The sequence below is a fragment of the Neolamprologus multifasciatus genome, chromosome 20, assembly GCF_963576455.1.
Source record: "Neolamprologus multifasciatus chromosome 20, fNeoMul1.2, whole genome shotgun sequence".
Classification (NCBI taxonomy): domain Eukaryota; kingdom Metazoa; phylum Chordata; class Actinopteri; order Cichliformes; family Cichlidae; genus Neolamprologus; species Neolamprologus multifasciatus.
The window spans coordinates 9,601,052-9,628,133 of record NC_140458.1 but is presented as its reverse complement, the minus strand read 5'-3'; the positions used below and the strand labels follow the sequence as shown (position 1 = coordinate 9,628,133).

The 27,082-nt window shown below is 38.9% G+C and overlaps 2 protein-coding genes across 7 annotated transcripts; one reads left to right on the top strand and one right to left on the bottom strand.

The window, feature by feature from the left end:
• The first annotated feature begins 1,874 nt into the window (after positions 1-1,874).
• ccdc187 (coiled-coil domain containing 187) lies at positions 1,875-21,595 on the top strand. 6 transcript variants are annotated; one of them, XM_085146307.1, is made up of 14 exons: positions 2,129-2,501; positions 2,795-2,890; positions 9,601-9,663; positions 10,438-10,576; positions 10,762-10,852; positions 11,387-11,419; positions 16,619-16,697; positions 17,215-18,534; positions 19,019-19,140; positions 19,245-19,316; positions 19,400-19,534; positions 19,679-19,773; positions 19,843-19,952; positions 20,033-21,595. In XM_085146307.1, the coding sequence occupies exons 2-14, from the start codon at positions 2,842-2,844 to the stop codon at positions 20,179-20,181; spliced, it is 2,457 nt and encodes an 818-aa protein (XP_085002433.1). In that variant the 5' UTR covers positions 2,129-2,501; positions 2,795-2,841; the 3' UTR covers positions 20,182-21,595. The 6 variants fall into 6 exon arrangements, with proteins under 6 accessions (XP_085002435.1, XP_085002434.1, XP_085002433.1 ...); XM_085146304.1 differs by lacking the exons at positions 2,129-2,501; positions 2,795-2,890 and adding exons at positions 2,897-6,925; positions 7,490-7,554 and having other exon boundaries at positions 19,858-19,952; XM_085146309.1 differs by lacking the exons at positions 2,129-2,501; positions 11,387-11,419 and adding an exon at positions 1,875-2,033 and having other exon boundaries at positions 19,858-19,952.
• Positions 21,228-27,071, bottom strand: tnfrsf9a (tumor necrosis factor receptor superfamily, member 9a). Its single transcript, XM_085146357.1, has 7 exons — positions 25,930-27,071; positions 25,230-25,349; positions 24,969-25,106; positions 24,801-24,873; positions 24,575-24,687; positions 24,337-24,495; positions 21,228-24,238 (listed from the first exon to the last, which is right to left on the bottom strand). Exons 1-7 carry the CDS (start codon positions 26,048-26,050, stop codon positions 24,117-24,119), a joined length of 846 nt encoding a protein of 281 aa, XP_085002483.1. The 5' UTR covers positions 26,051-27,071; the 3' UTR covers positions 21,228-24,116.
• Positions 27,072-27,082: the final 11 nt, after the last annotated feature.

Sequence of the window (27,082 nt, the reverse complement as noted above, 5' to 3'; positions counted from 1 at the left end):
TAACCTGTTTCCAGTTCAGAATGTTTGTCCAGTTGCTTCTTTTTAATACCACTGACCTTTTCAGCCTTTTTTTAGCCTTCTTCCAACTTTTTTCAGACATGTTGTGGCCATCAATTGCAAAATGAGCTATACAATTTTCATAAATCAGTAAAATGTGTCTGTTTACACATTTTTATGTTCTGGTGTGAATAAAATATGAATTTATAAGATGTGCAAAAAAATGATGTTTGGTTTATTCACATTTTACACAGCATCACAACTTTTTGAAATTGAGATTGTACTAAAGTTTATTTGAAGCATGTATAAGATTTTATCTGGCTGAATTAGACAACTGAAATTTCTCAGTAAATCACATGATAGGGTTGGGCTGGCTTCTCTGTGGGTTCACCCAAAACCTTGGCTGATTGTGACCCACACCCGTTTTCACACCTTGGCTCGCGTGATTAGGTAGAGGATCAATAGGGGGTCCACAACCCTCCCATGGGGCTTAAAATCTGGGAAAAAAGACTCAAACTTGTTCTTTCTCTTTGCTATTTGGGCTGATTGGGCAAAATTTAGTATTGTGCTGTAGACAACCCAAAATGTGATGTCTACACACCAGGTCCTAGGAGGTTAAAGAAGTCCAGACACTTTTCTTTCCAAGCTCCTTAGACTACGATGACTTGGATGACTGAGAACCTTTATTGACACAACTGAAAGTTCCATCTCTCCATCTCAGCTCCATAATAAAATACTGAGCAGGAAAACACAAAGAAGGAATTTCATATTTGGACATTGCTAGGTGTGGTATAACAAAGCCATTCATAATCTTGGCGATGCATACAGAGAAAGAGGCTCATAGACACAAGTGACGCCTTTTATTTCATGGTATGGGAATAGCCTCGGGTGACTACTTTTCATGCACCACACAAAGTCTAGAAAGATGTTTTTCGCTGGCTTAACACCTGCTAAAAATGTTGTCACTACCAGGTGGAAACGTCATGTGCTAGTTGAATTGAATGAGACCCCCTCCGGCCCAATCTCTTTCTCTCCATCTGTTTATTTCTTTGATACTCTCAAGTTTAATTCTTCTTCTTCTTGATCTGATTCCCATGTTTGTTTGTTTTTTTGTTTTTTGTTTAATATGCCCTTATTTACCAACCTTTATCCCTGAAAACATCTGACTGTCTAAACCTCCTGAAAATCATGCATCTTAAAACTACGCCTCACATCAACAAGTTATGACAATCCAAACATTGCCATCCGTTTCATCTACGAGACCAGAAATTTCTTTCTAACTTGACAATATTTCAGCGGCACAAACGCAGCCAGCAGAGGGCATCGTTACGTTTAGAAACGTTACGTTTAATATTTGTCATTTTACACATTACAAGTAAATTGGGTTTAAATGTATTTCTAAGGGGGGAATCGTATTCTTCTGGTCAGAGTTGTCTCTCTCCAATATTATCAGTCTTAAAACTGTCAGTCTGGCTTATTATCTGTACACTGCAGGAAATGTTAGTTCTGCCTATTATTTCTGCACAAATCTAGTTTTTTTTTTCTTGAAGATGTTGAGTGAAATTAATTATCAGCTTTGAATTCGACAGATAGATTCCTTCCTTAGCTCCCTCTCTCAAATGTCTTTTCGTTCTTTCCCATCTCCATGCTTTGCAATTAAACCAATAAACACAGCCTACTATATTCAAACTACAGCAATAAAAAGAATACATAGTAAAGTATAGCCTATGCCGCTCTGGAAAATGTGAGCAATTGGAACGTTTGAGATGCCTTCAAAGACTGTTGAAAAATACAAATTCACTCGCTGAACAACTATGTATGCTTAGGCCTGGACAGCATTACTGGAGCTTTAATAGTATACAAGATGGGTGTCACCAACTTCAGTGTCCTGCTACCACGTGTCAAATCAGAATTCATAATCACCTTTGGCCTGAATTGAGCTCTTCTTTCCTTACAGCATTATTTTTTCTACACCGACCTTTCATCCTGCCTCTGCTCCTGCCACCGAAGAAACCTTTCGTGGAATGAAAGAGCTGGTAAACCATTTGGCAATACATTTGAATTTTTCTTAAGATACCATGGCTCGTGATAGACGAGAGCCCGAGCTTCGGTTTGCACGTAAAGGCAGCATCTTTTAACCGCCCACACTGTTGCCGAACAGGAGCTGCGAAGAAGCAGCAGCCGGAGCGACAGACTGTGGGCTAAGTTTGTCCGCCCTGGCTTCCCATCACGAGTCTACGGGTCTTTGTTTCTGTGATGAACAAGTACCTCCGCTTTCGCTTAAAATTCACACCCAAAGTAGAGGCGTTAGAAACGGTCAAGTGCGCTCGTGACATTTTGGATAGTTTGTAGCACAGACAGAGAAACAGGAAAGGAGAGAGGGAGGGAGAAGTGCGAGCGACTCCAAAGTTGACACTTCGCTGTCATGTTTGGTACTTGTTGAATAGGCTGTGTACAAACACAACACTGCAGTGTGTACGTGGGCGGCTGCGTGCTGGGAACAGGTAGGGCTGCTGTTATTTTACTTTGTTCTGCAAGTGGCCTTCAAATTATGTTTACATTACATTCTAACCTTTAGTTAATGGCAACAGTAGCGTTGCTCCTGGTAGCCATTGATCTCAGCTAATTAGTGTATCAGCTCTGTGGGCGACTATTAGTGGGTTAATATCTGTTCAGTATGTTTATTACCAAATGTTTTATTTGAGGTTCGAGTTCCCTATGGTTGTCTAGCGTGGAAATTCATTGTTTCTTAATTTTACTGTATGTTAATTAAGAAACAATTTCTTTCTGTTGCCAGAGTCTTCTGTATCACCATGAGGCTTTAAGGGCACAGGGAGGACAGTGATGGCAGAGCTGGAGATTGACCAGTCCAACCTTCCACGTGTCCAAGAAGGTAGGCTTATACACTCCCACACAGACCCAACTTTAGCAGCTATAGAAAGTTCAAGAGAAAAGTGGTTCTTTGTATGTGCTGGAGAAAAGCTTTGTGTGTGTGCGTGTTTCGCCTCTATACATGCAGGTTAGAGACTTACTGAGCTACAGACATGGAGCCCATAAGAGTTTTTATTGACACTCTAGCTAAGAGCAGACTTGTCTACCCTTCTGTTTGAGAGAGAATGAGAGCGACCACTTTGTATCCTCTCATTTTTGTGTTATGACTAACTTAAATCAGTGCTCTGTATCTACATCGGATAAGAAGTGTCTTGTCGTGTGTTGTGGCTGATGCAGCAGACAGTGCATATTTAAGTGCTGTGCTGTATGGTAACAGGAATAAAGCTGGTACCGAATTGTCTGTTAGGAAAGCTAAAAAACTCTAGTCTGTTTATTGCAGTCAAATTGAACTGCTTTGTATGAAGTCTCGAGAAAAAAAATAAACACACAGGGATCTGATGATATTTCAATCAAGTTTAATAATTGTTCAAATGTACTAAGCATCTAAAAAGAACTGATCATCTTTTATGAATCACTATCTAACAAAGGAAACGTGCGCATCATTAACGCTGTTCAAACAACTGAAGTATGAGCAGGGTTTTTCCCCTGCAACAGGTTGGTCTGGCCTTTCACCAAAGGAAAATCACCAGGACAAAAATATTTTTAACCAGCATTTTCTAAGTAGGGGTTAGTTTGCCCAATCTTAAAAACAAAACCATTTTTGATTATTGCACGGCCAGAAATAACAAGCAAATGCAAGCATTATAAAAGGTAACAAAACCTCTTTGTCCAAGCTTTATTTGAACCAGTCATTTTTATGTGCGCAGTCAATCCCCCAAAAGGCTGAGCCTGGAAAAAACTTGATGAGGGTCCATGCACATGTCCAGCCAGCTTTAGGTTTATTAAGCTGGTTTCCCGTGTAGAGTTTGGGACAGCAACCATACAGGAAAGACTAAAGCCAGGTAAAATAAGGCTGGAGTACAAAGTTGTTGTGTACAAAAGTTCATGTTGCATTGCTTTACAGAGATTGATCTCATGAGTGACAGAACTAGCATGCTGGATGCAGATAAGAGCAAAGAATGAGATAGCTGGGATATGTGAATCCATGGGAAAGAAAGGGGAATTCAGCTCAGATGAAGGTGCTCTGCAAAATACTCACAATTATGTGCTTGTGTTTTTTAGCTTAAGCCCTAATGGTATAAAACATCTGCTTGTGCATTGTTAGTTAGAGATCGATGCTGTCTGCGTACAGTGGTCGTCTCTCCACGCGTGTTCATTAAAATCATCGTTTGACCTAACCCTCCTGGATCAGTATTGTTTCTGTGTCCCTTCTCAATATTTGAACCCGCAACAGTTTAAATGGTGGGACAAAATTGAGCTTATTCATTGTTTGTCTTTGTTGTGTTGTAGCTGTCAGTCTACAACAGTACATTTCAGCCCTTCTACAAACAGCTTTCTGCAAAATAGTTAAAAAGGAAATCAGTGCATTATAATCGTTGTTGAGGTAGGATATATTCCTGTAACAAGCCATACCTACTCTATTCAGATCAAGTATTTTCCCTGCAGTACTTCCAAGCACTTTGCAACTGGTTCTCTAATGTGTGCCGTTCTCTTGTTTTGTATATATTTCTCCTGTTTGCTATTTATTCCTGTTGTCCACTATTTAATTTTTATTCCGACACAGTTGATGCGGAGCACCAACAATTTTGTTGTGCATGTACAGCGACAATAAAGGGCTATTCTATTCTATTCTATTCTATTCTATTCTATTAAACTGGTAACAAAGTGTATAAATTGTCAGTTGAGCATATTCTTATTTGTAGTAACAGTAATATATGATAGCAAATATAAAGCTCAAGATCCGAACTGGGTCAACAGCCTGATCTGAATTTATCTTCAGAGTCATTTTAAGCTATAGATTGAAAATTATTCAGCACAATACATTTGAAATGTTGTAAACAAATATGAATTTATTGTCTAGCATATTCAGTATAGTTAGAGAAGTGTGTATGTATGGAAAGCAGGAATGTGTATTGGCAAGAATATGGTGATACTATGCGTACCACGATACAAGCATAAATATATTTTAAACATGCCAATGTGGGTATTAAATATGAGCAGAAAGAAAAAAGCTAAGCAACGCCACAATATTGTCTCGGTGTTATTAAGATGCAGCGCTAAATTGATTTTTATCTGCTTGCATGTAAGTGTGGAAACATTCACAGGTTAGGAACTTATAAGTTGTCGCCTCAGTGAAGACTCATTCTTTGGCATGTCCAAGCTAATGAATGGGATAGAAGTAGGTCTGTGAGTCTTTTTATCAAGGGAGATAATTCAGCACTCCACTCTTGTTTCCACACACAAAGGGCACACTGTGCAGCTTAGCATTTTCATGCTTTATTGAGCAGGGGCCAGTGCACAAGCAAAGCCAGTAATAGCAACTATAAACTTGTCAATGAGGCAATTGCAGTATGTAAATCATCTGTCTGGTCACTGATTTTTTTTATTTTTTTTATCCATTATCATTTTACCAGACAGACATTTTCTCTTTTTAGCTCTGCGATGGTTTACTTTGTGTTCTTTTGTGGATGCATATGCTTCCTTTTTCCTAAGAGCCAAAGTTTCCCTTGTCCCTTTCCACCTTCACTTTCCTCACCATTTAAGAGCCCTGGCAAAGTCAGCTTTCTTTGTTTCCACTGCACCCCTTATCAGTTCCTGTTTTTTCCCTCCTCTCCTGCTCCTGATATAGCCTGATGTGCTGAGGGAATGCAGCTCCCAGAGGAATTCCCCCCACCTCCCCCTCATTCCTAATTTCACTCTCACCAACTGACCCAGAGTCCCAATACCCCTCACCTCTCTTTGTTCTCCCTGACAAACTGGTCCAGTTCAGGAGTTATTTGGCCCAGTACGCTGCGTTTATAGCACAACACAAAGATCTGCGGGATGGTCAGGCACTTCATGGTGGAATCTTGTGCAGAAAAAGCAGTGAGGAGGAGAGCAGAACAGTCCAGAGAGGAAGGGAGCGAGAGGAGAGAGCATGTGGGCGGTCGGTGGGGGATTTTGGCTGAAAATAGAACCCTTGTCATTTCTCCTTTAGCCGGTTTCTTTGTTTGGCAGGCATTTGCAACTGCTGCTATCCAAGTAGCTGTGAAGATGAAAGTGAAATATCTCTGTCAGTGTTTGAGCGGCTGTTCCTGCGCGCTGGATCATAGACATGATCTGCATAATTTAGTTTTGGAAGATTGGCTGTTAGTGCGCTAATAAAAACACAGTCACCTATGTGTTTCTGTATTATGAGTGAAGGTTGCAGTTGAAAAAAATGCATTTAAATGTGTGGAAAACAGATTTTTCCATACGACTGTCTAGCCGTGGTAGGTTCTTGCTTAAAAATTGGATATTACAAAAGTCAAACTAGTGGGAAGCTCTGTGCTATACAATGATGCTGACTCAGGCTTTTTTTGTTAATTTTTTTGCTTTTTTTACATTATGTTTTTGCTTTGTACTCTTTCTCACTCTCAGTGGATCTTATCCTTGTTTTTTCAAACGTAGCATTATTTTTTTTCCCCTGCTGGATATTTGATTCACTAAACAGACACAACCCTATTAAGGACCTTCATTAAGAAGCTTACACTTGGATTGCCTGCAGTCACACTGAGCATATGTTTTTTTGGGGGGGATTGGTGGCTCTGAGTGTCTCACACCTTGTTTCACAAAACCTGTTTAGAAGTAACAATTGTGAAGTCTCTGTTTCCAACTCCTATAGCAGTGCTGTGGAAAAACAAGTTCGCCCACAATGCAGGCACACCCACATGCACATCCATGCTCATGCCAGAGAAGACTGTCATTTCTTTCATTTTCCCCTCATTTTCCGCTTTTCTCTTCTTTCTTCGTTGGATTCGAAGAGTAAATTGTTTGGACTTGTCATTTTGTACCGTCGGATAAAATCAATCCTTCGACTTAAACCCTCCTCACCGGCAGACTGGACCCATAAGGGCAGGTTAGAGATCCATTTAGCGGATAGTCTCTTAAGCTCAGCGACAGGTGTAAGTGGTAATGCATGTCTGTTATGGTAAAACTCTCAGTGTAGGCTTGTAGGGTCGTTCATGTTGTAAAGAGGCTCCCTTTGGGGCTTTGTGCTGTCTGGGTGATTTTCATGGCCTGTGACAGTTGAGCCTCTCTAGATTGAAACCTACTCCTCAGAGACTTCTTCTTAGCAGTATTTTTTTTTTAGCAGTGTTTCAGGCATTTGGGTCGTGTTTTTTTTTTTTTTTTTTTTTTTACTGTCCTATTTTCAAACAAGGAAGAGCCTTTGATTGTTCATAAAACTTTGGATACAATTGTGTTTTGTATAAATGAAGAAAATCGTTATAAGCATTATAGGATTAGGCGTTAGTGGTCAAGATAAAGTTCAACAAAATGCGAGAGGAATGCATATTTAGATAGGTATGAGTTAGATATGAATGAATGTTTTGAAACATTCTTCAAGCTTGGAATGGATCAAACACCTGATGTTATATTTGTATTCACCTGCTGTCCTGCAATCCTAATATATCCCTATTAGAATGAATGTCGACGCCACCAATTTGTTGTCGTCATCAGTATTACCTTCTAATACATCTCCAGATAGTAAGTACATTTCAGAGATCTTTGTCTGCCTTTTATTTAAAACCTTTTTTTTTTTTTTTTTTTTTTGGAGGGGGTAAATATGTACTTCATTTATCTATACACCTTTAATAATAACACGCTGCTCTCCATTAAGCATCCTCAAGCAAGTGGCAACCTGACCCCTAACAACTTTTTTTTTTTATACTCGCTCATATTGATCATTTTGTGTTGACAGTTATGTGTTTATTTTGAGGCTGTGGTTAAAGGTAACATTTTCCTGGACATCTGTCCATCCACTTATTCAACTTATGGTCACAGCTGCCTAGGTACAGGCTTTACCAATCTGTCACAGGGCTAGAAGGAAGAGCATTAGAAGTGTCTCTCGGTCTAAAAACTTACAAGCATCAGAAATTGAGTAGCTTTAATAGTATGTAAGCTCATGCTGGTGTACCCAATTGTCTAAGCAGTATATATCACTACTAGGTTTTCCTGAAAGTTTAGAAATATTATCTGTCTATATATCCTAATAAAGGCTAAAAGAATAAAAAACAACAACAACAACAATATCAATGTAAAATGTGTTACAGCCTGCATATAAATTTTAAGCTTTCACAAGCTAATCAGGTTATCTTAAACAACTGAAAGCATGTGTGCAACATTTGTGGAGCCATTGTCTCCACAACCGTTACACAGCCCGCTGTGTTGGGCTCAGTGGATGGATTAGCAGAAGGACAGGTGTTTTTAATTGGCCCAGTCTCTGGCTCAGCATGAAAGGTTTTCAGCAGTGAGCTAAATCTCCTCTTAGACACTGTCCTCTGTCGTTCTTTTGCTATTTAGAAGCCTCCATTGTACGAAAAGGCAATTCTCTGGGTTTCCTGATGAAAATCTATTAGGTAGCTAAGCAGTTTTGGCGTGGTCACTGTAAGCTGTGTGTGTGGAGAATTGGAAGAGTTGGAAAAACATCTAAGCCACAATGCTGCTTTATTTTCTCCTGAGTAACGTTTGAGTTTGTTTGACAGATCTTTAAACACAGATAAGAAGCTACTGTGCCTCATTAAGGACTACTGTAAGCACTTGATATATTTATAGTTTAGAATAACAATTGTATAATTATTTCTTATGTTCTTGAGTCTATGTTAAAGTGCTAGTCTTTGCAGTTTGTTTGGTTTTAAATGTGCAAGGGTGAGAGTTCACTAATGACATGAAACTGATATGTTTTATTGCCATATCTAGCAGCAGGTGGCCAGACTACTGGATCACAGGATATGAAAGACTTGTGGCTTGATATGGAGTACCAGACAGAGTTGGAATACAGCAAGCTTCTAGTTAAAGCCTTTGGATTTATGACAGCCTTACAGCTTTCATTCGACACACTGTACATTTGTACCATCTGCAATAACTTAAATGTTTGCAGGCAGCTGCTCTTAAACTTTGCATATTCATTTGGTAGGCATAGTGAGCACATAAGTGAAAGAAAAGCATGCACCTAGGCATCTCTTAGCATCCTTTTAACAATGAGCGAATGACTATGTGTGTTGTACTGCTGTTACTGTTAAAAGCTGCTCACACACACATGTGTAGCACATGAGCATCGCTTAGGACGGTGGAGCTGCTATTTTGCTCTAAAAGTCTGACTGCTAATTTTGGGCACTTGAATCTTTCTCTGAAATGCTGCTACCCTGCTATAAACATTTTATAAGATCCTTTCATGTATTTAACAGTGATGCCAGAGTGGTGGACGGTTGCTTTTTTCAGTTTAAAGGGACACTCCTCTGCTTTTGTCTGTATCGTGTAAACATCCATCATAACACACAGTACTTGTATCCTATTGTTTCCCTTTGGACAGACTGTTGGACCAAAAGCAGCACAGTTCATCCAAAGGCTTAGCTTTTGTTTTTCGATGGAGCCATTGACATCCATTCTTGACTGCTGTCGGTTTTCTGTTGTTTTAGTAATCGTCGGCCTCTGAGAACTCCTCACTTTATTAAACACTTGTATCCCACCCCTTCATTCATTTGTGAGCACTTTGTAACTGTTTGTAAATGTTGCTGTTGTCTATTGTTTCAGTGTGCCAGTGTTTTGCTGTTCTGGAGGATGGAGCGCTGGCACACAACCTGCAAGAGCAGGAGAGTAAGTACAAAGTTAAGCAGCTATTTGACAGCTGCATACTGTGCAAGCGTCTACTAACTTCTATTATGTGAGCTGCACTCCATTCTGTCTCAGTGAACCACCACTGGATGTTGGGTTTATCTTTTCCTGAAGTATTCACAACCACAGTGTTATGCTGCAGACTTGCCAAGGACTTTAGAATTGCACTGGTGTGCCAAATAATGCAAATCCAAAACAACAGCTCCCTCGAGTATTTTAATTACGCAATCAAAATTTTATGAACACTTTTCAATAACTGTCAACTCTCTGAACTGTTAACAGAACCGCACTAAAACCATCTTTATAAAGGTAAAAACGTATGGCATTGCTGTTGGATTGGTTTGCGTTAGATTGGATTTTATTGCAAAAACTTATATTAAATTGACACAAAGAGATAGAAAAGATTATATAACAACCAGATGTATTTGTACTACATAACATATGTATTTCCATGAAATCCTTTTTGGTTGCTGCTGTGGTGTCTTTGTACATCTTTGTAAAAAAACAAAAAAAAAAAAAACAAAACAGCCATACAATTTGGTATGTATTTTTAAGATTCCTCGAAAGTGTCATCACTGAAGAGCTGGCATGCAGCAAACCATGTTTCAGATAATCAAAACATTCATAATGATTTAAAATGAAAACAGATTTAAAGTTCAAATGCAATATAGTAAATATTAATTCATATGTAATAGATCAAATACGGTCCCTTTTGATACTTACTTATCTCCCCTTTCCTCTGCCTTGCACTTACAGTCGAGCAATACTATACCACCAACATTCTGAAGAACCAGCTTGTGCAGAATGACATCCGTGTAGCCAAGAAGCTGCAGGATGAAGAGGAGGAGCAGCAGGCCCAGCAGAGTGCCCTTCAGAGACAGGCCTCCAGACAACTGTAGGTGACTCCTCAAAGCACACTCCTGCAATAACCACACTGTGCTACATGCAACCCTTACGCTACTGCATGTAAATTTATTGCACAAATTTGTGTCTTCTTTTACTTTGCTGCATGTTATGTTGATTATTGTATCCATAAATCACAAATATGAGAAGTAATTTTCTTCTGCGACTGCTTTGTAGAGAGGAGCAGGACTTTGAGTACGCCCGTGTGATTCAGGAAGAACTCCAGAGATGTGCTGAGGAGGCTCAGAGGAGGGAGCTGGATGATGAGGTGAGCTTTTACTCACATCTCTTTGCTTACATAGCATATTTTATTACCAACCTGTGCATAAATTAAAAAAAAAAAAAAAAAAGCAATGTGTATTTAATCTTCTTTTACAGTACCCAACATTCAAAAAAATGAATCTACCTTTATGGGGATAAGAAGAGTCAGGTTGGACCCCTTTGAAATGAGATGATGCATACATCTCAAAGGGTTTACCCAAATATAGGAACTTTATCATAACCTTAAATGGGTTATTTACCTTAGCACCCATGCTCGCTATAGTCTAGGTTAACTGGTGAGCTTAACCATGAGCTGTCATGCATTTAACCAAATAGGGAGAAACCTGTTAGGTTTGGTAACTTTGAACATATTTGATTTTAAAAAAATCTTATCTTTAGCTCAGTTGACTTTGATGGAAAGTGTACTAGTGTTATAATACGACATGGCTGGTAAGCTCATCTTACTATAATATACAAAATCTCTCTCTGTCTTTCTGCATGTTCATTTTTTGTGTGTGTGTGACCGCCAACACCTCCCTAGATGATCAGGAGAGCATCCAAACTTGGCACACAGGTACATCTTAGGCCCATGAAGGTTCTTATCTATATCAGATATTGTGATGTTGTAACTAGCAACGGGATAAAATGATCTGTTTTCAGCATTACTGCCCCTATAACACTTTATGAAAGTATTTTATCATTTTTATGATAGTTTTCATGACAGTAGTATCTAATTTATATCCACCAATTTTCAGTTATATTTATCCTGATGTCATCATAATATATTACCTGGCAGCGACCTGCTAATGTTCTAAAAGGACCTGCTTTTTTTACCTGTTTTCTGTTATTTCAGTTTCAAAATAATTACATCTCATTCATATACATAAAAGCTGAATTATACATGATCTATCGTGTCTTCATGTTGCCTAGTAATCAATCAGCAGTAGGCTAAAATTACCCTTTTTTGCATTTATGCACCTTCAACGCCTTATAATATCATCATTTTAATGTCACAGCGCACACAGGTCAAACAATACAGTAGCATGAGCATGTACTTGTATTTTAAATGTATTTCTTAATCTGTATCTCTTTCTTGTGCAAATATATAGTTTTAAAGTCAAGTTCAAACCACTATAGACTATTCTAGAAGATATAGACGTGCTCCTTGAATGAAAGATGTGCAAAGTAGAAAATCAGTTTTCCTCTACCAGCCACTCATTTTTGTCATTTTTAATTTAAAAGCTCCATGGTATTAACTCCGAACTAAACGGTTCCCCTGATAATAAGATAAAAAACCTTGACAGCAAACTTTGCAAAGTAAAATATTGTGAGGGATTTGTTCCTGAAAGAGGAACAAATCCTTTCCCATGGGCATCAAGTTGCTGGCAGTAACCAGAGCAGAACAGGATACTGTATGAACAAGTTTACCTTCAGCACAAAGTAATACTTGGAGAGATACTCGTTTCTCGTCTGTCCTTGGAAGTATGAGCATTTCTTTCTTTTGTTAAAAGGGATAACACAAATATATTTTTTAACTTTTTTTGTATGATATACATACAAACTTACAAAACAATGTGAAAAAAATCAGGTGAAAAGTAAGGAAAAATCATTTTTTATAGCATTTAGTGATGGTAAAAGGTAAATTAATACCATTGGCATTCCCCTTTAAAGTCAGTGAAATCACACACAGCACAGGGACTCATAGGCATTTATGGCACTTAGGATGTATTTATATATCATTTAATTATGCGCCTGTTACAGGGAGTATCATATGGCTCATTCTGCTCACACTTAGGACTAACTGAGTAAATAATGAATCCCACTGGCAGCAAAGTGCTGCTCTGGGCCTCGGGTGTATCCATCGCTCCAAGAGAGGGCTTTAAAAGCACGGTCAGCTGTGTAGCACAGTCGTTCAAGTGATGATGGCTCAAGCAGTTTCACCGGTGCTTAGCTCCAGACATGGACCAGCAGGTGCTTTATCCAGAATGCATTCATATGTGCGCATTCAGTCATGCAAAACTTGCACACTGTCGTATTCTCAATTTTGTTGTTTAATATTTTAATCTCTAAATAAATCATTTAGATTCTAATAAGCTCTATTACAGAATGATTGCTTGAATGTTTAGCCCCATTAGCACTCAAGCTCTATGTATAGGAATATTACTTCTGACTGAAACTATTTCAACAGAAATTTATTGCTATGAAACTTCGTACTTACATTTATGATCTTGGGAAAAAGAAACCTATGACATCAGCGATCTCCTGATCATTTCGTTAGTGTTGCCATGAAATGAACAACTAACAACTAACTAATGCTATGATCAGGTTCATTTCCTTAGTTTATCAACTAATATTTGCAAAACTAGTGCCATGTCTATTATCCATAGCTGCACTTTGCTTTTAGTGCTTATTAGTTTAACAAATTATGTATATTATGACGTGTCGATGTGAACTCGATAGCATGATGACATTATCATTTAGCTGAATCACTATTTGACCTGAGTATAGCCTCAAAGATGTACAAGGTGTATCTGTTCCTAAAATACAGTATTATGCAAAAGGCTCGACCCGTCCCTCATTTCTTTACATTTTGCTGGGAAATAGATGCTGCAATTTAACATGTGCAAGCATATTTTTGAAATGCAGTGTATAAGGCAAAAACAGATTTTGTGCAGTTTTAAGAAGCTTAAAAGTCAGTTTTTGGTATGACCACCTTTTCTTCAACACATCCTTAACTCTCTTAGGCAAGCTTTCTTGTAATTTCTGTAAGTAGTCTTCAGGAATAGTTCTCCATTGAAGGACATTTAAAGCCCTTCTTTGGATGTTGGCTTCCTGTTGTTCCGTTTTCTGCCACAATGTTTTAATAATGTTGAGATCTGGGTTCTGAGACGCTATTGTCTGTTTTCCCATCTAGCTATGCTTTTATGCACTGTGATTGGCATCAGTGTCATGATTAAAAAAATAATAATAATAAAGCTATCAGATGCTTTCCAGATGGTGTTGCATGCTGGATCAAAAACGAACAGTAATTTTCTGCATTCATAATTACATCAAAACTCTAACCATGACAGCGCATTCACTGTGTTTTAGACACTGTAGACACTCACTGTTATCCTTCTGTCCTGATCTCCTGTAGAACCAAAATATTAAGATTTGGTTTACCTCTCCATAGGACTACCTGCCACTCATTCTTGTGTAATTTGGCATTCTTAAGCCTTTTCCCTTTCTTTATGAATGGCTTTTTGACAGCCACGCTTCCACTGAGACCATTTCTAGGTGGCCTCAGTGAACAGTACACGGATCAACTGAAGGGCCATGCATCAGGTCTTTGCTGGATTTTTTTCCCCCTATTTCTTGAAGACATGTCTTTCAGCTTTTTAGATCAAAGTAGCAGATGTGTAACTTCTCTTGTCTCCACTTTAGTTTTCTCAGTGTGTTTTTTTAAGGACACTTTGCACACCATCCCAAGATACTCCTTGCCCTTGGTAATCAGTACAAAAATATTATTTTATGCTGTCAAACTTTGTTATCTTTGACATTTGTTTTATTATGCTAACAAAATGGCAACAGTTGATGTGTTTTTGTGAGAGGCTGCTAGTAACAAAGTGCCTAAAGATTCAAATTAAAATAAGCTCTTTATTCCTCCCTTCACTTTGGTCTCTTTTTTATGCTTCAGTGATTTACAAGTAAATGTTAAATGGCTTAACAAACAAAAAACATTCCTCTGAAATTGCTCGTGTGACGTTTGTCTCCTTAGACACAAGCTATAAAAGAAATCAGCCGTGGCTCAAGATGCTTACACGGTGCTGTACATCTAGTTTTAATATAAACAAACATGAGCATGACCATCTGGTTCCAAATCCAAGTTTGCAACATAAATATAATGCTTGGATAGCTGTTTTTAAATGTATCTATCTCCTGTTTATGGTAGGGAAGTGAACCTTTACAGAGCTGTAAATACAAAAACAATTCATCTTGCAGCCAAAACAGGGTTGTCCAACCAGATGGTTCTCATCAATCACCACTCCCACAGTGTTTGAATGTTCACACAAATCCCACCCCCCTCAATGATGCTGTCTTGATGCATTTTGTATAACTTGCTTTACCAAAAAGAAATTCATCTGATTCTTTGAATAACATGAATGGTGTTGCTGAGAAACGAGAAGTCTATTGTGCTGGAAAAAGTCATTGACTCAGCCATGAAAACTCTCCAGCTGGCCTGGTTGTCTGTTTCACATGGCTACTACAGCAAAATATTTTCTCTACATGGCAGTTTCCTTTTTGGAGAAGGCTGTGTATAAAAGCTCCTTGTTTGGAGGGTGTGAGGTCATAGAGGGCTGTAAAATTCCTTGATCATTAGTAAAAGGGTTGGGTTTGAACTCTGTGGTTTACACTTTACATTAAATGCAAACCCTAGTTTACTTTTTTGGCTCTGCAGTATTTTCTTTTTATGAGTGTTGACGTGGGGATCAAATGATGAACTATTAGCGCACACGTTAGCTTACCTTCCATAATGACGGGGAGATCAGAGGTGTTGATTAAATATTTGCCTCCCTGTAGATCGTGTCTTTAATTAAGGAACAGAAGGCATCAGGCTGTGCACTTTTAAATGCCAGATCCCTGTGGCACTGCACGCCTAACCTGCCATGGCAAGCTGCTGATTGTCTGCTGATGCTGGCAAAGTGGCTCACACAAATGTCGTGATTGCAAGGCAAAAGCAGCTGTGCTTGCTTTTACTTATGATTTATGTTGTAAATGCTGCCCACAGAGGGAAATCTCATAGAATTCACTGGTTGAATTTTGATGATTTATTGGTAGCACAAAAAAGTAGCACTGAGATACATTGAAGCTGGACTGTAGAGACACAAAGCTGCTCTGGTAAGACCAGACAATCCCCCGTGACAGTGTTACTTCAAGTGGAGCAGTGGCATTGATCTGCTTCTGCTGTAAAAGTTTACTTTTTCTTAATTTTTTTCTTACAGGTTCTATTCAGTCAGAGTTCTAAATCCTGTGGTGTCACTTGCCACCCAGAACAGAATTAGTTAAATGACCGCTATTAAGATGTCACATTACCTCACAGCATAATCAAATCCCCCAACATAACTCTGCATGTCCAATGTAGAAAGATTCCTGTCTTCATGTAAAAATGTGGTCTAAGGTTGTGGTCCATTTTGGTTGTTACCTCACCAATGAGAGCAAATCTAAAGGAGCTGCGCGAGTTTAAAGAGTGGTGTGAGGTTTAAACCGACGAAGGAATATCTGGAGCCCAAGACAGCACTCTGCTACATTGTAAACAAAAGCAAAATCATCCATATGGGATATATTAATTCATGGATAAGATTTTCCTTCATTGTCAAATTGCAGCTGTTGATTTTATCTATGTTACATTGCCCTCTGTTGGTGGAAAAGGGTACAATGTACGTGGAGCCTCATTCTTGCAGTTATGTCGACTCATACTTCCACATCAGTGTAACCCGACCATTTATAGTGTCATTCTTTTAATCGGGGAAGCTCAATTTTTTGTTTTTTGTTTTATAATTTAGTCTTTTATTTGCACTTGTTTTTTTTTTTGTTTTTTTTTACTATGTCATACACTAAAAGATTCTGTCATTCTTCACATTATTTTATAGAAATGCCTTACATGTTGTTGGTGAATCTTGTTGAAAATACTGGAAAATAGAAAAATATCGTTGATTAAGTGCTTATTTGATGGAAGAGATCATTTTATCTGCTGAAAGTCATATTTGTGTACACACTGGCCTTGTTTCCACAGGAAATTGCCAAACGGTTGCAAGAAGAGGAAGAGGAGAGTATCAGGAGACGAAGTAGCGGGTCAGGGAGCCATAGTGAAGGTAAAGCTTTATTGTATATAGTTATGAAGGTTATTTAGAAATTTTCACATTGATTAAATAAAATGTTTTGGGGTTTTTGGATATTTTTAGTGGTTTGCAGAAGGCTTTGTTATACTTCCATAGGACACAACCTGTCATTATTTAGCTTCTTACTAAACATTCTTGGCTCTGCTTGTGATCATTACTGCAGCTGTATTTAAATCACTCACCACAGATACTACAAGGCCATGAACAAAAAAGTTGCTAATTTGTTCATGAATATCTTCATGTTTTTTTGTTCTAACTTGCTTTCATGTTTGTTTTGATATTGTCTTTAACGCATGGAATTACATTTTCAGCATTTGCAGGGCTCATTCTTGTATGTAAATGCATGGAAATACGTCAGTTATATTTCATCCATTTATACTAATTGTAGATGCAGCTGTTTGAATTGCTGTGTTACCTCATCATTAATAATAATCACTAACAGACTCACCCACCCACCCTTTTTTTGTTTGCATGTTTGGCAATACCAAAGGCAGCACGAGTGACCCTGCACTGCTATCCCTACAACAGCACACACACAACAGCGTTTGTCAGTGGGAGGAGCAGTACCCTAGCACCACCAGCAGGTGGCGATCCTCTACTTCTCACTCAGACATAACTGGGCCTCAGACTAACTCCCCAAGGGGGTTAGCAGCTCAGAAAAATACAACTTCATGGTCAAATCAAGGACGCCCCAATTCCATTAGGCAAATTAGGAGTGAATTGAGAGAGCCTTTGAGTGAAAATTCAGATGACTCGGACACAGTTTTCTCTGAACAGCTCTCTGTCTGGTCCCAGAGGCTGAATGAAAGATTCAACACTGCACCTGCTCGACAGCGGGCATCTTTACATCAGCCACAAGAGAGAAATTACAGAAGAGTTTACTCTCGTAGAACATTCTCAGACGAGTTCAGGGAGGAGAGAGAAGAGTGGGACGAGGACTTTTATGAAAATGGTGATCTGAATGAAAGAAGGCCTAGGAATCAGGATAAAGAGAGGAAGTACAGAGATAAGTATGATATTAGAGGTCAGGATACAGGCTCTCAGTTCGTCGAGTTTAGAGAAAAGCGACGCAGTCACAGTGAATCTGTTCGGCTGCATGACAGGGATAGACACAGCCACAGAGACTTTGCAAAGACCTGGAGCTACAAGGACAGCCCTGACAAACACGTCCGTTTTCGAGATGATAAGAGGAGCTCTCGCAGGGAGCAGAGTGAAAGCAGCCAAGTGTGGAAGATGCTGGCCCGTGTCCTCAAAGAGAGGGGTGTGCCTGTGAAGCTTGGTGGCAATGGGGCGCCACTGCAAATAAGGCCTCAAAGCAGAGACAGCCAGGTGTTTCATGGGAGTGAGGTCTCCTGCGGCGACTCCCAACCACATCAGAGAGCCTTCCACAGAGCTGCTTCCACGAGGCACAGTTTCCATGGAGATATTAGGGACAGAAAGAGATTGTCATACCGAGAGAACAGTGGGAGAGATCACAGAGAAGACCGAGACAGGCATCATGATAATGGAGAGATTTATGAGATTAGGAGAAGAGACTCAGACCTTGCTAAAAGAGAAAGACAAGGCAGTAGAAGGTGGAGTAACAATGATGAGAGGGGAGAGAGGAATGTAAATAATTACAAAGTCAGGAGGGCAGCAAGCGAGCGGAGGCATTTACACAGGACCGCAGAAGAAAGCTTAAGCTCAGAGGAGGAGCAAGACGTGGAGAGGAGAGTAAATGTACCCCGCCGAAGAGCCCCAGGGCGTAGCCAAAGTCTCAGCACCAGCAACAGGGCTTCAACCAGGGATAGGTCAAGGCGCACAGCAGCAGGTAACACTTAGACCTGCAGCCAACTCTAATCTGCAGAGGGAAAGCTTCCAGCATGGTGCTGTCCCTCTCTGTGTACATCTGCTCCTCATCTTCCCTTAATCATCCTCTTATCTGGACTTGGGCTTTAGTGGTGTCTTGATTCCTTACTGAAGTGGGACGTTTCCCTGTTTCATATCTACAAAATCAGTGGTCTAAAATAGTCTTTCCTTTGTACTTTAATTCTCTACTTTTTCTTCTTCCAATTCTTTTTTTTTTTCTTTTCATCTTGAGGGTTGTAAGATAATTAATTCCAGGGAGTTGCTTTCATTTTGCATCTTTTCACCTTGTGCTGTCATTTCAAATGTCATTGTAAATAACCTTTCCCAGACTCTTTCAGTAAACTTGAATGATTAATGGGTGATGTTTTTTTAACAAATCATGTGCTCATCATCATCACAGTTGCTCAATTTTCTGTGAATTTGAAACTGTCAAACTTCATCTTTAGGCGCACCACTTCAACCAGAGCTGAGTGAAACTAATCTGAGCCTGGGGGAGCTGCAGCAGGTTTTAGAAGATGAAGAACTGGCCCTCAAGCTACAGGAGGAAGAGGAAAAGCTGTTTAGGAGGGTAACTGATCCAAGAATTTAACATGAAACACTGTAGTTTAGAAGGTTAGCAGAAAAACAAGTTTGGTTTGTTGATCTGAACATTTACTTTCTGTTTCCTCACAGAACTCTCAGCCTTCTCAACGCTGTCCTTATCCAGATGGGGACTTCAGAGTAGCACAAGTGGCACAGGATGAGGTGGAATGATAAACTGACATGTCATCAGTATCCATTTATTTAACATCCAACTGATTAGTAAGATCATGCCTTTTTTTGTGTAGGAAATTGCACGATTCATGCAGAAAGAAGAAATTAAATCAAAGCGTAGATCTCGTGAGCTGGAAGGGCCTGAGTCTTGGCGTGAGCATAGGGCAATGATAAATCATCATGACAGACGAGCTGCAAGAGAGAGACAGGTTTGTTTGAACATGTGGTTAGGAATTCAAGACAAAGACAAACATATACACAGCCCTGTTATGCATATGTCTGAAAGGTCTTTATTGGGCGTTTCTGCCAGCAGAGTTTTTAAACAAGCTGAGAAACCTCTTTGTTCATTTCAGGTCCAACGAGAGAGACTTGACTCAGAGGGACTTCCTTCCCCGACTGAGGACTGCTCTCCAGAGAACCTTCCGCCAAGTCCCACCACCACTACACCGTAATTAACAAGTTAAATCTCTTAATTAATGCTGTATGTCTGATATTTCAAAAATATGGTGACTTACAGCTGCTACATTTATAGATCAGCCCAGCAGATTAGAAACATTGCAGAGGAATTGGATCCAACCTTCCAGGCGAGGAGGCAAGGCACAATGAGCCTCCAAATGGGACGAATGGGTATTTGAACTGAACTGAAATAAAACCACTGTTGAAACTGTTGAAACAATAACTTGACAGTTCCTTTTCCTCCATTGTAGGTCCAGCTACTCAGCCCCTTCCTGTGCCACAGTCAGGTCTAAATGAAATGCTTGAGGAGCCTACATTTATTCCGCCAACAAAGCGTCAAACAGACAAATCAGGACGAAGTAAATCCAAAGAGAAGAAGGAGAACTGCAAGCAACAGTGATCTCCAACACTGTGTTCTGCTGTAGGCCATACACCATTTCTTTTATAACACTTAATCAGTTCAGCTAGAGTTCTCATTGCTTATTATTTTAGGGTTAAAACTGACACGAATAGCATTCACTCAGCTGCACCTACTAGCACTTTTTTAGAGCAGTGGAATAAGGAGACTTTTTAGATTCTTGATTAAGTGAGTAAAGACAACATTTTAAAATCATGGCTTTTATAAATGCTAAAGGGAAATGTTGGGTTTGTTATTGTATTGTATTTTATATGTAGTTAACCAGTATACTGTCAGCTGGATCTCTCAGTCCTCCCCAAGTTGTGCCTACACTTTAACCATCCAAGTAGACTTCTATGTTCTGCCACCTAGTATATAACTCCGTCCCATTGTCTAAATCAGAATCAGAATACTTTAATAATCCCTAAAGAAATTATGTCTAAACTAGGTATAATGTGGGTAAAATAATTATTTGAACCCATGGTGAATTTGTAAGTTTGCTCACTTATGAAGATATGAACAGTTAATAATTTTTATGGTAATTTTATTTTAATGGAGTGAAACAAAATATTAACAAAAATCCAGAAAAAACACATTATATAAAAGTTATAAAATGCTTTGCAACTTGAAGCTTCAGTTCCCTCCACAGATTGGATTGAGGTCTGGAGACTTGTTAGGCCACTCCATGACCTTAATATGCTTCTTCTTTAACCACCCCTTTGTTGCCTTGGCGATATGTTTTGAGTGCTTGTCAAATTGGTAGATCCATTCACAACCCCTCTTCAGTGTTCTGGCTGAGGGAAAGAGGTTCTCATCCAAAACCTTCACAGTACTTGGCCCTGTCCATTTCCCTGTTATTGCAGTCAAGTTGTCTGTACTTTTAGCAGGAAAACAGCCCCAAAGCATAATATTTACACCTCCATTCTTGTTGTAAGTATGGTGTTCTTTGGATCACACTCAGTTTCTTTACCTCCAAACACAGTAGGTCAAGTTGATGCCAAAGAATTTGATTTTGGCTTCATCTGACCGTAGCGCTTTCTCCCATGCCATTTTATTCCACTTCTGAATAGTCGCACAACTGTTTTTACCTTCTCACTAAGCTTCTTGCTGATAGTCTTGTAGTCCATTCCAGCCTTGTGTTAGGTCTACAGTCTGGTCAGTAACTTTCTCTGACAGCTCTTTGGTCTTGTCCATGGTGGTGAAAACTTTGAAATTGATTCTGTGGACAGGTTTGCTTTATACACATCAGATTGCCAGTATCTGTAATTGATTGATGGATTGTAATTGCCTGTATGTGCGTGGATATAGGCAATCTGTGGGAGCCAGAATTCTGGATTGGTTGTAGAGGATCAACCGATCCTCTGTATTTTTGGTTGAGATTCTGTCGCTCTCCATTAAAATGAAGCTACCATAAAAATTAGAGACTTAATTTCCTCTTAAGTGAGTAAATGTACAAATTCAGCAGGGGATCAAATAATTATTTCCTCCACTCTATTTCTTGGGGGAATCACCAAAAGCATGTGAACATTAATCTTTACAAAGAAATAGTGACAAAGTAATCTTGCTTCAGAGCAGTTCTTGTCATGTTTGCTGTTATCCAACGACAATCAAACTAACTTTGTTTACTTTTTATAGATGGAAATCCCAGAAGTTGTAAAACTGGATCACATTAACATAGTGGTAGTGAAAGAAGTCAAAATTAAATGTAATTATTTCCCACTCAAACGAGGAAGTTCATTATACTCTTGCTGACAGCTCATGGAACAAATAAAACTATAGCTCTCTGCAATAGCTACATGAAGCTTAGCTGCTACTATTACCTTTTGGAGCTTACAACTACATTTCGCAATCTCTAAAATCCAACACCAAAGACAGACTCTGAACTAAGACACTTGCATGTTTTACCAGGTCACTTTAACACTATTCCTAATGCCAAACAGGAATCTAACAGAAGTGACTGGAAATAATTTTGATGCATGTATTACTATTTATTGGTCTCTCTTTTTGTTTTGTGTATGTTGTTCTTGCTGCCACATTTAAACTCTTTTCTTTACACAACTGAAATACGACACCATGACTGCAACTATTCTGTACATAATAAATACAATCTTTATTGCGTGTTCAAAAATGTGATGTAAGTACAGTGTAAAAATACATATAATCAGTTTTATACAGTACTATAGACAGCTGAAGACATTTTATAGGAAACCACCGTGAGACAAAATTATACACTCAAACCAAAAGTACATGACATTCATCAGGTAATATTCAGCAGGTATAATAAAGTGCTGCAGTCGTATTAAAATGTCACTGTATGACTGTACTGTAATGTTAACACTTTTTCACTGCGCCACCTGTGAACTTTGAAGTCTTTAACTGATTTTGCTTTGCTGGAGAGGTGACTCATACGCTGCTCTATTACTATAGGCGTGGGTAAACGTTTTCAGGCAAAACCCACACAGTATATTTCTCAAATGTTCCATGAAGAAACACTCGCCTTTTACAGACCAGGGGAGCAATAGAATTAAAAAACAAAACAAAACCGTTTGGTCTAATCTTGCTGCCCACTCTGCTGTTCTAGAAGAAAATAAAAGTAACGCACTCTACAAGACTCTCTCTGGGGGGTTTCCGCTTGTCCCCTGGGTATAGCTTGCATGTCATTTACATCAGTCAAGCATATTTGTTCACAGGATTTCCCAAGACATTCAAGAGTTACAGCGATAATTGGTGGATTTCCCATGTGGCACTTGTGAGGAATACTGAAAGATTTCCGCAATTGTGTTACTAAGCTTTTGAGCATTTAATTTTTGTTTTTATTCTGACCTGTTAAACGCATACTTGATCTGATAAACACTTAGTCATACAGCGTGCCTTAACATGCTCAGTGATTGTCACAGCTGAACAATTTTTACCTTCCTTTTGTGAACCATTCTGTACACAGTATTTCACTAATAGGTCTCCCTAGTGCTTCAGCTTGAATCGTAGCTTTATCTACTTAAAATAGGGAAGTCCCTTCACTGGACTTTTTTGACCAGTTAAGCAACAGTTGGAAAGTCCATATAGTTCCTGGTAAAGTTCAGTGGAGTGGAAGAGGCTACATGCAATAATGAGTCTAGCTACCAATTTTCACAATTTAACAAATAATAATTATAAAAAAAAGACAAACTGTAAATGACCAACAGATAAAACAATTAAAACAACAAAACTGCCATAAACAGCAGGTAGGTTGCTATGTTATGTTGAGGCTTTGAGCATATGTAAAACCATACTACTGGGAGGTAATATAAAGGCTCAGAAAGTAATATGACTAAAATCAATCTGTTACACCCACTTGCGCACTCACCCACATTGTATTTTCAAACTGAGTAATACTTGGCAGTTTTACCACTCAGGCATGCAAATACCAGATTAATTACTCTCTATCATACTCTTACGCACTACAGCTGTTCCACGATGTACTGGGAAGAGTAGACTGAACTTTGAACGCAGTTAAAAACGTAATGGCAAAAAGGCTTGCTTTTGTTCATTGTTATTTCATGACTGCGTTCACATTCCAAGATGGCAAAAAAACAGCCTGCTGTTAGGTTATTCACCATGTAAATTCTATTGTTAAATCCACTTTCTTCTTTCCCCTCTCAGAATTCCCCTTCCTCTTGTTTCAACTGACTATGTTATTGAAGGATCACTGAAACTGTATCCAGTTGTTAAAACTGAGCAAGATGTTACAGTTTGTTTTGACCTCTTAGGCCTTTTTACACAGTAGCTTATGCTGTTCTAAAATAAAGACAGCTGGCCTAAGCAACTTGGTATAACAAAGACATTAAAAAAAAAAAAGTGGTTCAGTATGAAGAAAGAAGAATCCCATTTTAACTGTAAAATCCTGTTTCCTTAAATGAAAAAGCTACTTCCATGCGGCTTTCTAGCCCAGGTCATTCCATTCATGCAATCAGCTGCTCTGAAGAGTCCTTAGAGTCCAGTGACTCTGAGCTGCAAGTGCTGCCCTGTTCCTGCTGAGCCTCATGGAAACTGCACTCTATTGCAATTAATGTCCTGGGATCATCTGAAGGAGAAAAAGAGGGAAAAAGTAAGCAATTAAAATAGTTAATCACTATGATTCAGGTGATATATTACCAAATCATGAAATGCAAGAGAAATTACCTGTAGGGTTTACAATGATTTTTTCATGAATTCTCTTTTTGGTCTTCTTTCTTTTCTGGAGTTTTTTCACAGCCACGATCATGATAATGATGATGGTGACGGGGAACAACACAAGTATGCCAATGATAACAAACAGTGGCCATATCGGGTCTTGAGCATCTGTTTCAAAACAGCACTGTTATAATCAACTTTAGATCAGAACTGAAGCATGATAAGAAGAAAAAGAATCATGACTTACCAGAGTCAGGTTTAACTTTTTGGCCACGTGTTTCCTCAGGTATAACTGGAACACACTTAATGTCATTTAATGCATCTCCTTTGAACACAATCTGCTCATTTGGATTGGAGCACCTGGGAGAAACAAGCGTGACAAAAGATTCCCTGTGACTTTTCTGGGATTTATCAAGTGTTTTATTACAGCAACAGTAAAACATGGTGGTGTTTAGTAAAGGGTATTATCTTACTTGGTACTCCAGGGTTTGCACTTCTGGTGAACTTTGTCGTTAAAAGTTCCATTTGGACATTTTCTGCAGTCACCTGTGGAGAAAGTCAGTGAGTTGATTTGCCATTTAAGCCAACATGTGTAGTGTCTGGGCTAAAGTTAAAAGCTTATTATTTGTACTTTTACTTACGATTAACTGTAGGTTCAAAGCCTTTTTCACACGTCTTCACACAGAAGGAACAACTTTCATCACCACAAGTAAGTCCTTCTCTACAGCCACACTTGGTATCAGTGGTGGGAGTGCAGGCTTGTAGAAGGACCTGAGCACCTAAACATACGAAAAGATTAAAAGCTCTAGTAGTACTACAGATTTCTATATTAGCCCAGAATTTAATACACTACTGATGAAATGTTTTTATATGGTTGTGACTTAATTAATGCACCAGCATACCTACACACTGTGTACAAGGGTAACACCGGTATCTTTTAGGGTGCACTGTATAGGTCCCGGGCTCACAGGGTCTACAAAGTTCTTTTGGGGTTCGACCACACTCCTCGACTAGGAGATTTCCTGCAAAAATAAGCAAGGGAGTAAAATACACATAAATTTCAGTGACACTGGCTCCATCAACGCTATAATGCATCTTAATAAATAAAAAGATTTCCTTTTTAAGGTTCATAAGTTATAGGATTGGGTTTCTAGAAAAGTTTGAACTCTAATAACTATATTTACTGCTCTTTCACTGGATGTACAGGAATGAAACTGACAAATTCTGTCAGTGACATTTCCCAATGATTGGATATATCAGCTGCATCATCCTTGCCTTTGTTGTGGATTAGGTGAAAAACCACTGAAACTATCTTTGGTTGCATGTGGCCACCGCAGAGGAACTCCTCAAAGGTTGGAAAACAATCTCTCACTTTTTTTTTTCAACATCCAAAGATAATAGCTGGGTTTAATAATGTGGAAGAAAAGACTTCTCTTATCTCACTCGTGAGTACAGTAGGCTAAACCTTAAATGCAGTTTCATTCAAAAGAGCGCCGTTAAAAACAAACAAACAAAAAAGCTGCACAGCTGTACAAAAACAAATAAATGTAGAATCTATCTGCAAACTTTTATAAGGTTCTGGATCTTTTTTTTCTTTATTACCTGGGTGACAGCGCTCACAGCAAACATCGCTCCCCTTCTGCGTCCATTGCTGGCAGCCCATCTCCCCAACACTGCACTGGATGCCCAAAAAGAGGACGATCAGCCAGGCGATTACAGCCATACTTCAGCTTCCCAGCCTTGAAGATGATACAGCCACTCCAGGAGAGTTGATTTAATCCAATGGAAGAATTATTCCAGGTATCTCTTCCACACGGCACTAATTCGGCTTTTCTCTTTACCTAAATCTGTGTGAGCATCGTTCTGTGCTCTGTGCTCATATTAAGCAGACTGTATTGTTGCGACTTAAGCAGTCAGAAAGGTTTTTAACCCTCTTGCCAGCTGAGCTCTTATAAAAAGTGTTGTCGCGGGGGACGGGGGGCGTGTCACAACGATCTGACTCAGCATAGTACAATTCATCTACATGTATAGACAATTTTTCGTCTTAGTCATTTTTATACAACTACAAAACTAAATAAATTCATTCAAAATACTCAAAGAGATACCAAGATATAAAGTTGTCGCTGGCTGCAAGAAAAAGAAAAGCGAAACTTTCCTCAGTCAGATTACAATATTCGTTTCTTTTCCTCTACCAGTAACCAAATAAAGCCGTGATAATGTCGTGTTATGCATGCCTTCAAACTTGAACCACCTTTCAAATCTGTTCTGCTCTGTAATTCATAGAAATGTCTGAACTAGGGCTAAACTAGATTTCCTGGAACTCAGATGCAATCGCCGCAATGTGTTTACAACAGCACAGTCTCCACCTGCAAATGTGAAGTTAATTCAAATAGCAGCTTTACTTTCTAGAAGCTTTTGCTTCTATTTGAGTGCACTTACGCAGTATATTGTCTCCCAATAAAGCATTAGACTTAACTACCTGTCGTGGAAATGCTGTGTTATCACGCTACAATAAATGGTAAATGGTAAATGGCCTGCATTTGTATAGCGCTTTTTCTAGTCCTTAAGGACCCCCAAAGCGCTTTACACTACATTCAGTCATTCACCCAATAGAAATAAAAGGGATTTTAACTTCATCGTAACTTTTCTGTTTTGTCTCTAACGGGGAAATAGTCATAAAGGGGGATTTTTTTTTTCTTTTACTTAATCTCCTGGACTTTATTTTGTCTATACGGTTTTATAAACAAAGCTTAAA

Excerpts from the sequence above, each read along its gene's own strand:
- tnfrsf9a (XM_085146357.1), bottom strand. The coding sequence starts at position 26,050 with ATGGCTGTAATCGCCTGGCTGATCGTCCTCTTTTTGGGCATCCAGTGC. Across the intron at positions 24,874-24,968 it reads CTTTGAACCTACAGTTAATC|GTGACTGCAGAAAATGTCCA; the intron begins GTAAGTAAAAGT and ends CTTTCTCCACAG. Across the intron at positions 24,239-24,336 it reads AATCATTGTAAACCCTACAG|ATGATCCCAGGACATTAATT; the intron begins GTAATTTCTCTT and ends TTTCTCCTTCAG.
- ccdc187 (XM_085146304.1), top strand. The coding sequence starts at position 6,588 with ATGTTTTTTTGGGGGGGATTGGTGGCTCTGAGTGTCTCACACCTTGTT. Across the intron at positions 19,535-19,678 it reads GAGCTGCAAGAGAGAGACAG|GTCCAACGAGAGAGACTTGA; the intron begins GTTTGTTTGAAC and ends TGTTCATTTCAG. Across the intron at positions 19,774-19,857 it reads AGTCCCACCACCACTACACC|ATCAGCCCAGCAGATTAGAA; the intron begins GTAATTAACAAG and ends CTACATTTATAG.